The sequence below is a fragment of the Argopecten irradians genome, chromosome 9, assembly GCF_041381155.1.
Source record: "Argopecten irradians isolate NY chromosome 9, Ai_NY, whole genome shotgun sequence".
Lineage (NCBI taxonomy): Eukaryota > Metazoa > Mollusca > Bivalvia > Pectinida > Pectinidae > Argopecten > Argopecten irradians.
Window position 1 is genome coordinate 11,622,898 of NC_091142.1, and position 11,698 is coordinate 11,634,595.

The following is an 11,698-nucleotide window of genomic DNA, read 5'->3' on the forward strand; positions in this document are numbered from 1 at the left end:
AGGGTTTTAGCGGTCAAACCTAACCATATAATATATATATAGGATGCGATACTACTGAGTTGACCTGCATCCCTAATACTCGAGGGGTAACTATCATTGACGTTATATCCACTCCTTACAATTCTAAGGAACCTTTGTATTATTATGTCAAATGTAATCGTAATATCATTCGAATTATTGTTACATAATATCCCTTCCACTTTGTAATAATTATTAATTGTTTTTTAAGAAGTTGAACAAAATTGTTTCATGTCTTGACACGAAGGAAAGCATATATAAAAACAAATATTGATTCACTACTTTCACTTTTACAAGCATCATATGCGAAGACTATATCTATGCAATATAAATATGTGCAATAATTATCGATAAAAAAAACCTTTGACATAAACGTAATCTCGTATGGCAAAACTTGTCAGTTATATTATTAAAAAACTTTGATATGGAGGCTATCCTCTGACAAAACATGTCATTATATTACTCAAACCATTCATTTCTATTTGATTATACCAATTGTCCAATACTACACGCATTGAACTTATTGAACACCGTTGTCAAATTGTATAGTTTTTCAACTTTTAAAATCACACAAAGGGTTACGGGCTGCAGTACTTACAGTACTTTGATTGTTTTTTGTAGCGAAAAAACATCCGAAAAGCATACTAATTCTAGATATGCATATTATTGAGAGACTTAAAAATATTTCAAAATAAATGTAAATAACATTTGATGAAAAAGTATGTGAAAAAGTGAAAGTAAAAAGTCTAACGGCCGAAACTCCGGGGTTTCTTTACCATACACATAAATAAACATTAAACCGGAACAGACGACAGTCATAGGGACCCGAAAGTTAGTTACAACTTAAATTATTTAGTTAACGTTCATAAAGTTCATTACATCAAACATGGTATAATCACATATATTGTCTACATATATCAAGACCTTTACAAGTCCGATAACTATTAAAAGACAAGGGATCGATATGATGAATACAAACTGTAACACAATCTCGTGTCCCTGTGCCGGTCAACCGGCCAAGTTCGGTAGTAAACTTCAGCTGCATGAGGGTGCTTGCTGTGCCTTCCATTTTGTTAGTTTTGTAAGGCAGAAATTAAGATTATAAACTGAATGATTCCATACAGAGTTATTTTACTTACCAACGTATTATATGTGCGTATATTCTGCTACGAGTACATTGTACCTCGAACTCCTTCGCGCGAAATGTGAGTATACACACGTGTGTGGTGATGATGCTGACCTCTACTGATGCGAGCCTGGTTAGTCAAAACAAAAGGGTCAGCAACTGGCGCGAACTGGCCCAGTGAGGATCAAATATCAGTGGTAAGACTGACATTATTTACAAAGAAGGGAACCCTGTCGCGCCCATATCCGTCAAACACCGGGGGCACGCACGTTCGTGCACATGATAATGGCTAAATAAGGGTCATACACATTTATAGATTTGTAAATGTTTACATGTAGATCTAGAGTTATCTAAAATTCCGCTAAATATTCTGACTGAGTTTTGTCTAATTTTTCTGTTTATTTTTGGTACAACAAAAAACATTATTGGGATTAAACTGTCCATTACAATAACAATGTCTAACATCCGACATTAAAATCACAAATTTAGTCGCCTTCATAATTTCTACCATCCTACTTGCAATGCATGTGAACGCGTTCTTTGGGATTTCGCCATAAAACAATTTAGAATAACTTAAAATCTGCTTTTAACATGCAAAAATCAGACGATGCTTAGATTATATAATGGCGATACCATTCATTGAATATGCATGCATGCCCTATTTATTTTATTACTACGTAGCCCAGGTGACCTTAGGATGCTATCATCTTAACTTATTCTTAAATCATGTAAAGGTCCTCATGCAGTGCTAAATGTCAATCTCAACCTAATAATTGGTTGAAAGTGAAGTTTTTCAGCAAAATCATTGAGTTTTTATTGCTAAAATAGAGCAAATCCCTAACTAGGTCACTATGACCTACTTCTTCAATCAGTTCACAAACTCAATATTTGCAGACAAAAGCTGCAAAAATATCATTTCTACTTTAAAATATTTTTAATAACATTTCAACAAAGAACATGTTCACCCCTTTACTTTTGATTTCTAAAATTACAATTAGTTCAAAAATAATCAGATATTCTGAATAGCATAATGCTGAAACATTTTGCTTAGCACTGACTGGCAGTAAATCGCGATCGGGCAAAATCGGTTAAAATGACAAGATTTAGAATAGCTTTCTACATCATGGAATCACGATTCCTGACTTTCTTGTAGCGATGGAATGTATGAAAGCAATGAACTGTTATTAGACAGGGTCTTAGTCCTTTGATCCTAATGGAGGATTTGTTTGTAAAAGATATGGCGAACATGAACGTTTTGACGGTAAATATATTACATGCATTATCAAATAAATGTATGTTCAACTTTTATTTATTTATTTATTTTCATTTTTATTTATTTATTTATTTTCATTTTTTATTTATTGATTTTGTTGTTTAATTTGAACGCAGATGAAAGGTTTCGAAAGTAAGCCGGTCTCGTAAGTAAGCATCATATCTTATAAACTCTGTAGGATATCTGACTTTGATAACGAAACGGGTTTTAAAATAGACCGTTCTCGAAAATAAGCCTGGGATTTCCTACAAAACAAAAGAATATAAGCCGTGGCATCTTATCGAGATTTTAGGGTACCCCCGTTTGGCAGCTAATGCTATTTACCTTCCAACAACAGGTTTGTTTCATATCAACTGTAGATCTCTTCTGGTAACATTTATTATTTTAAATTATTTCCCTCCAAAACATTGGGAATAAAGAATTATATCGGTCGAATTTCTCGGCTGCAGTAGTGATGACGCTACCAGGTTCAATAAATGGAATTGCCTATCTTCAAACCATCTCAATATAGTTCCCTCTAAAATACCGAATAAAAACAAACAATCAAATACAACTCTTATGCAGATTAATTAAAAGGATTTTATTTCTTGACAATAATGGTAGTATTTGAATAACAAAAACACTTCTATGAAGACATCGATATTAGACTGCTACAGTCATGTTTAAATACAGAAGTAACTATAATGTACGGGCGCCCAAGTCTGCACAATATTTCATAAGGAAAATGTAAACATCATAATTCTGCTTTATCGTTTTTGAAACAAAAATAAATTATTAAACTGTTTTTCAAATTCATTTTGCTGCTTATCATATATTTTATACTAGGTTGACTAGAACGAATATACGCACCTGGCCTACTATACCTTTCGGCCGGGTACGAAATGGTGCCTATATGCACTGCATCAGAAAATCACTCGGACACTATTTTCTATACTTTGTTGTAGGTTTCCAATTATTTTAAGCGTATACATGCATTTTATATTATTTTTGTCTTAAAGAAACGACCATTCTTAATATCGATTTGACCACTCATTAGACTTCAAATTCATAATTTGTAGACAGGTCGTATAATCTTCCTTCAAAAATACCATCATATTTATAAATGAAAAAAATAATGTCTCGCTGTGAATTTGATATTCTATACGGTTCCATTTTATTGCCTAGTAGATAAGCGATGTAATACATGTAAGATAAAATGCATACAAACGGTTTAATAATGGTTTGCACGATCATTTATTTGCTCCATTAGCAGTAATAGGCACCAATTGTAGCTCTAAAGACGACATCATTATCTGTATTAAAGTCTTTTGAGCTACGATATTGCAGCTAATGCTTGACAAGATGGGCATTCATACCCTTATATACACCAATCAGGTTTATATAGAGTAAGCAGAAAACGAGATAAGTAGAATGTAAATATTGGTACATGTTGTAAATATAACACTGATGATTATCTTACTACAAGAGATGATGAAGAGTAAGAAAAACAAACACTGCCGATATGAAGCTCAGAATTCTTTCGAAAATGGTATGTAACAATATAGTTTTTTCACATACAATGTATATTAAGTATTTGTCCAGAGAATCTAATAACACCATAACCTTACTAAATAAATGATATTATACCTATGATTATTATTATAACAGCAAGCCCTCGGGAAATATCACACATTCGGGTAAATAAACCTTCATATCACACTGCCACCGGGGCCATAAATGCATAATATAATCAGACACATCATGAGCTCTGTACGGTTTTGACAACCACAAGAATCGAACTCAAAGATACTGCCTCAACAACTCACAGAGTTCACTCAAACACCAAATTAGCCGAGTAGTGGATTGAATACGGATCAAGCTTCAACTTTTGTTTGGTGTACAAAACGAAAACTCGAAATTAAATTAAGAGTGGTATGCGGATAGAAACCACGTGACGATGATAAAAATAGACAGAATGGAGAAACCAAACAGAGACCTGTCAATGATGCGCATTATGTCTTTGTGTTGAACACGAAGGCATTTCGGATCTTCAACATCCGCTTTGTCAACTTCCGGTTCTCCTTGCTCATTAGCCACAAACCCTTCAGAACGGTCTTGCATGATTGAAAATTTGATTTTTTCTGACTTTGCAGAAGTGACCAGCAAACTGCCGAAGCCACATTGGGAATTCACGAACATTCTCGATACTGTCACATCGAAGTGTGAAGATGGTGAGCAGGACCATGATTCCACTGTAGAACATGACTGCCAATAAAAAGTAGGTCATCCCCGCCATGTTTTCAGACACTTTCGGAAGGATGTCATTGATGAGTGTCATATACACTGTCAGCGACAGAAACATGGTTATTGTATAAGAGATTCGTTCGCCTGAGGAGGCAGGCAGCAGGAACACGAAAGGATTGAGGAAACACAACAACATGATGGGGATCGTCATGGATACAATGAAATACTGGTATCGTCGAGACATATGAACAGTGAAGTCCAGGGTCGTCGATGGTGTACCATAGCCCATGAAGAATGAAACATCGGTTTTGTCTACACTCCACTCACCGTTAGGTGCGTACCACGTCATCAAAATATGCGATTTACTGATGGTCAGTTTCACATTGGACGGAGATCGCCATAGCATTATTTGGATGCTGCAAATCTGTGTATCAATGGGAAATTTTGACATGTCAACTGTGCACGTGGCCTTTAAGAGTTTCCCGGGAACATACTCACAGTTACCAGTATTGGTAATGTCAAGGTCATACTCATCCGCACCAAACTGCCGAAAGTCATCCGCAGCGTTGATGACGTAAACTTTTGGTACCCAAACTTTTAGTGAATTAATCCTTATTTTCTGGATACCACCATAATCGTTTGGCGTCCATTTTAAGCGAAAATCCGGCCATGTAAGTATAATGCCCGCACTTAATGTTATAACGCCAGAAAGTTCATCGAAATCGATAATGGACATGAGAAACATCGATATATCAATGTTTAGTGTGTCACTGAAGTTGTAGAGGGGAAAGATTTCCCTTGTATAGTTGGATAGAAGTGTATTAGTCAGACGTATCCAGTCATCCATGGAACCACTCTCCCCCCTGACAGGCGTCCTCATCACGTGTAAAAGTAGAACACACAGTCCAAGTTGTGCAGCCGCCATGTTGTTGTTGTTGTTTAACGTCCTCTTAACAACTAGGATCGTGTTGGACAGCCTCCCATATTTATAAATGAAAAAAATAATGTCTCGCTGTGAATTTGATATTCTATACGGTTCAATTTTTATTGCCTAGTAGATAAGCGATGTAATACAAGTAAGATAAAATGCATACAAACGGTTTAATAATGGTTTGCACGATCATTTATTTGCTCCATTAGCAGTAATAGGCACCAATTGTAGCTCTAAAGACGACATCATTATCTGTATTAAAGTCTTTTGAGCTACGATATTGCAGCTAATGCTTGACAAGATGGGCATTCATACCCTTATATACACCAATCAGGTTTATATAGAGTAAGCAGAAAACGATAAGTAGAATGTAAATATTGGTACATGTTGTAAATATATAACACTGATGATTATCTTACTACAAGAGATGATGAAGAGTAAGAAAAACAAACACTGCCGATATGAAGCTCAGAATTCTTTCGAAAATGGTATGTAACAATATAGTTTTTTCACATACAAGTGGTATATTAAAGTATTTGCTCAGCGAATCTAATAACTCCTTAATCCGTTAATAAATAAATGATATTCTTACCTAGGATTATATTTATATAACAGCTAAGCCCTCGGGGAAATATCACCACATTTCGGGGTAAATAAAACACTTCATATATCACATTGCCCACAGGGGCCATACAATGCATATTTTTATTCAGAGTATATAATGAGATCTGTTCGGTTTTGACTACCACAAGATGCAGTAACTCAATAGATACTGGCTAAAAACAATCTTAGAGTTCCAATCAAAACACACTAATAATAGACCGAGTAGAGGTTTGTAATACGGATCAAGCTGTCAAATTTTGTTTGGTATGTACAAAAACGAAAACTCGAAAATTAAATTAAGGAGTGAGTATGCGGAAAGAAAACCCCCCCCCCAAAAAACGTGACGATGATAAAAATAGACAGAATGGAGAAACCAAACAGAGACCTGTCAATGATGCGCATTATGTCTTTGTGTTGAACACGAAGGCATTTCGGATCTTCAACATCCGCTTTGTCAACTTCCGGTTCTCCTTGCTCATTAGCCACAAACCCTTCAGAAGGTCTTGCATGATTGAAAATTTGATTTTTTCTGACTTTGCAGAAGTGACCAGCAAACTGCCGAAGCCACATTGGGAATTCACGAACATCCTCGATACTGTCACATCGAAGTGTGAAGATGGTGAGCAGGACCATGATTCCACTGTAGAACATGACTGCCAATAAAAAGTAGGTCATCCCCGCCATGTTTTCAGACACTTTCGGAAGGATGTCATTGATGAGTGTCATATACACTGTCAGCGACAGAAACATGGTTATTGTATAAGAGATTCGTTCGCCTGAGGAGGCAGGCAGCAGGAACACGAAAGGATTGAGGAAACACAACAACATGATGGGGATCGTCATGGATACAATGAAATACTGGTATCGTCGAGACATATGAACAGTGAAGTCCAGGGTCGTAGATGGTGTACCATAGCCCATGAAGAATGAAACATCGGTTTTGTCGACACTCCACTCACCGTTAGGTGCGTACCACGTCATCAAGATATGCGATTTGCTGATGGACAGTTTCACATTCGAAGGCGATCGCCATAGCATTATCTGGATGCTGCAAATCTGTGTATCAATGGGAAATTTTGACATGTCAACTGTGCACGTGGCCTTTAAGAGTTTCCCGGGAACATACTCACAGTTACCAGTATTGGTAATGTCAAGGTCATACTCATCAGCACCAAACTGCCGAAAGTCATCTGCAGCGTTGATGACGTAAACTTTTGGTACCCAAACTTTTAGTGAATTAATCCGTATTTTCTGGATACCACCATAATCGTTTGGCGTCCATTGTAAGCGAAAATCCGGCCATGTAAGTATAATACCCGCACTTAATGTTATAACGCCGGAAAGTTCATCGAAATCGATAATGGACATGAGAAACATCGATATATCAATGTTTAGTGTGTCACTGAAGTTGTGGAGTGGAAAGATTTCCCTTGTATAGTTGGATAGAAGTGTATTAGTCAGACGTATCCAGTCATCCATGGAACCACTCTCCCCCCTGACAGGCGTCCTCATCACGTGTAAAAGTAGAACACACAGTCCAAGTTGTGCAGCCGCCATGTTGTTTGGTTTGTGATGTTTAACGTCCTCTTAACAACTAGGATCGTGTTAGGACAGCCTCCCCGTATGAGTGGCTGTGTTTGTGGGTATCTTTATGTTTTGAAGGCTATGGTATGCTTGTTTTGTGTCTCCTTGTGATAGTGGAATTCTTGCCTTTTTGATAGCACAGTCTCACTGAAGCATACCGCCGAAGACACCAAACTACATCTCATCGGTCACATTATACGACTGTTAAACAAACAACAATTATGCATCAGGTATAACTAGAAATAATCGTTGTTTTAATCCAAGTGACATGATATAATTGAATTACGTAAAGAAAAAATGTTATTTCAAACCTGGATATCGATTTTGAGAACGTAATAAAATATATCTTTATCCCCAGCATTTCAATCGATAACTGTAAATTTGTTTTTGCGACGACTTGGTACTATTATGCTATTTTCACAGCTACCTTTTTAGCTAACCAAATCTTTGCTCTAAGATACTAAAACGCCAATGCTCAAGATAGATCTCTAAACGGACAATGAATTCAATAATTCAATCTTGATTGTAGCATGTAGCAAATATTTTCATTGTTCTTTTTTAGATTTTTCGTGTTATGACGAATCAAGTGTATGACACAAAATCATATTTTACACTCACCGTAAATAGCTTCACCATTTATTTATTTATAGTACACATAGCTCCATAATAACATAAAACATATTTATTTTTTATTAAAATTAAACTTGAACCTTCAAAAAGTCGGCCTCCAGAGGTAGAAAATAATGTAATTTAAACAGTAAATTTTTTCTTCTATTACAAGTTTTCGGCCTTTTTGCTATCCTCAGGCTACTATAGTATATAATGATATGATCATATGAAGAAGTTCAAGATGGATTTTACATATCTGGTTTTTTGTTTTCATATACCTAAGGATGACCAAGAGGCCGAAAATTTGTAAAAGAATACATTTGTATTGTTCAAACTTTAATCATTAATCAATTGTTGCAGACGCAGTTTATAATTTTTACACATTTTATTATTGCAAATAATGAAAAACTTACCGAATATAGTCGCGTTTGTAACACGATCTCCAATGATGAACCACTGAACTTGGCAGTCGACTTGTTGAGAAATATTAAAGAAAAAAATGACCTGCGTTTGCAAACTTAATTTGGTGATTTTAGCTTACTCGGATGGTGTATGGTATCTGACTGCTGGTCTGACCGAAGAAGCAAATCATAAAACGATCTAAATGGGTGCTTTTAACCTATGATCAAATCGATTTATTTCGTAATGAATATATATGTATAGAGAGATAAAGAAGATAGCAAAATGAACTTCCCAAAATAACATTTCAAATTGATTCATTACTTCAAAACGACAGAATACATTTATCTATCCACTAACAAGTTGTAGAGAACCGGATGTTCATAAAATAGGTAGCATCAGTGACTGCTGGCACTGGCAAGAAAATAAATAGGCTTTGTTACTCCTCACCTTGTAAATTAAAATAACAAAACGAAAAGCTACGGAGAGACTAGGTAATAAAACTTTTCACTTTTTTAATGGTAAAATGTGCTTATTGCAGTCAATATTTTTTGTCTGATTTCAGGGTTAAAGTAACAAAAGCCACGAATCAATATCATGCGACACAAAAGTGCAAATACTTTAGCAATGAGACAATAGGGTTTCAAATACAGACCTCGTCCTCAAGCCCTCTTGGATGACGGAAACAAAACTTCATGGGTCTATCAATCATATTGTTCAATCTTTTAAATACAAAGGATATGACTGTAAAATATTTATTGGATTTTTTCTTTGTGTGGTAATTTTAGACTTTACCACCGTTTAGTAAACGTGACTGAAATTCTATGGTTGATATCGGTCTGACGCTCATCATGAAGGAAGTTAGGCGCGCCGGTTGAATTCCTTTAATTCCTTAAATTTTGCCATAAAAAGCATTAAAAAAAAGTTAAGGAAAAAATCTGAAGTGCAGAAGCCTTCTTTAAAATCTGTAATACTTGCCTATGGAGAAATTTAAGTTAAGGGTTTCCTTAAATTTAAGGAATGTTCGTTTTGTTTGAATTGTTCAACTTTGTTGAAGTTAATGACAAGTTAAACATTAGTGCGCCTCATTAAATTTACCATCAATCCTCCCATTACTGTCACCAAAAAGGAGTTAAATGCTCCCAATTTTGGATCAAGAAATTACAACTTTGATATTCTTTGTCAACATGAAACTTGAAGAGGATATAGCCTGGAAGGTATGTATTCCACATTACAATATAGGTATGACAAGACAACTGGACGTACCCATCTCCAGACTCACCACCTTATATACAGGACTACCAAAATAAGAATTATACAGTTATATATGATAAATATATCTCCATTGTAAATATAAAAATCTACACTTGTACATACATGTGTCAGTTGAAGATCATCATTATCCTCGTCGCCATCATCTCCTCATTATCACCATCATCATCAATATCACCTTCATATAATCTTTTTGCAGTCATCAATATTAAGTCAGTTAAATAATTCTTACATATTTTTATATTTACACAGTTCAATTCCCTAGATAACATATGGACTGATCCATTTTAGTGACGTGGATAGTCCAATGTGATATTTGAATATGTTGAGTCTGTCTTTGTATACTACAGAGTTGTCTTGTCTTTACGGGCCGCGGTGGCCGAGTGGTTAAGATGTCCCGACATATTACCACAAGCCCTCCACCTCTGGGATGCGGGTTCGAATCCTATGTGGGGCAGTTGCCAGGTACTGACCGCTGGCCGGTGGTTTTTTCTCGGGTACTCCGGCTTTCCTCCACCAACAAACCTGGCACGTCCTTACATGACCCTGGCTGTTAATAGGACGTAAAACTAAACAAACCAAACCAAACCAAAGTCTTGTCTTAAAGGTAGATATTCATTGTTAGTTCATAAGTTTAAAATTAATTTTTATTTGTTTTCATACTAAATTCGACTTTCTGATTGGCAGCTTCTTTTTCTGCATAATACTAAGAAAACAAAATCGGAATCCGAAAATTGCGTGTAAACTTGACGTTATCATGATGTCACAATAGAGAAGTCGATGTTGCTTATTGATTTAGAAAAAAATAGTCCATTTAAAAATCAATAGAATCATACGTTTAAGCGTATTTTATGTGATCAAGTGGACAGAAAAATTAATTATAAGCATTGACATCACTATTTTTAAAGTTCATTGGGTTAAGAAAATTAATTTTGACTTTTGTGAGAATCCGCTACGCGAACAAGGATTCATACATTTTCCAAACAAAATTTATTTCATACCCCGGTGATGTTAAAAAATAGTATCATCAATGCTTAAGTATTTAACTCATGTGATAATTTTTACACATAAAATAATGATTTAACTATCTACCTATGCACGAGAGCAGATAACTGCGTAATATGCTTAGCTGGAATATATGAAGAAATACATTTAAGATAATTTCCTTCACAAATTAACATCCATAGGTTATTAAAAACACTATGTACCTTGGTATAGACGTTAATAGTTTAACATCCTATTGATAAAAATTTTGGCAACTCAATATATTAAAAAATAATTTATAAAATTTAGTAATGTAGATTCAATGTGATTATATTTTAAATGTGCCATTAAATGATTATTTTGCAATGTTCGTGAAACTGAACCCAGCTCTTCCAGGTAAGTATTGATTATGACGTCATGTGTTTGTGAGCGTAACATCATATTTATAACAGAAAACGACGTGAGTTTCCCTCACAAAATAATGACGTCACAATGGATACCTACGCAGGGGAGCAAGCTGTAATAGTTGAAATAATGCACGAGTAGTTTTCGTGTCCTGTTAGATTATTTTGCTGTATTCTCCAATATGACAACACTATTAACAAAAGGCCAATAGGTCCTGGCTGTCACACCAGTTCTTATACAAAATGTCACAAAGATATGTTAACAATTCTGA

At 35.3% G+C, this 11,698-nt stretch overlaps 2 protein-coding genes across 2 annotated transcripts; both read right to left on the minus strand.

Moving 5' to 3' along the window:
* Positions 1 to 4,500: 4,500 nt before the first annotated feature.
* On the minus strand, positions 4,501 to 5,565 carry LOC138330526 (neuronal acetylcholine receptor subunit alpha-7-like). Its single transcript, XM_069278095.1, has one exon. It carries the CDS (start codon positions 5,563 to 5,565, stop codon positions 4,501 to 4,503), a length of 1,065 nt encoding a protein of 354 aa, XP_069134196.1.
* Positions 5,566 to 5,776: 211 nt separating this feature from the next.
* LOC138330527 (neuronal acetylcholine receptor subunit alpha-7-like) lies at positions 5,777 to 7,731 on the minus strand. Its single transcript, XM_069278096.1, has 2 exons — positions 6,560 to 7,731; positions 5,777 to 5,804 (listed from the first exon to the last, which is right to left on the minus strand). The coding sequence occupies exons 1-2, from the start codon at positions 7,729 to 7,731 to the stop codon at positions 5,777 to 5,779; spliced, it is 1,200 nt and encodes a 399-aa protein (XP_069134197.1).
* Between the last annotated feature and the right edge of the window lie 3,967 nt (positions 7,732 to 11,698).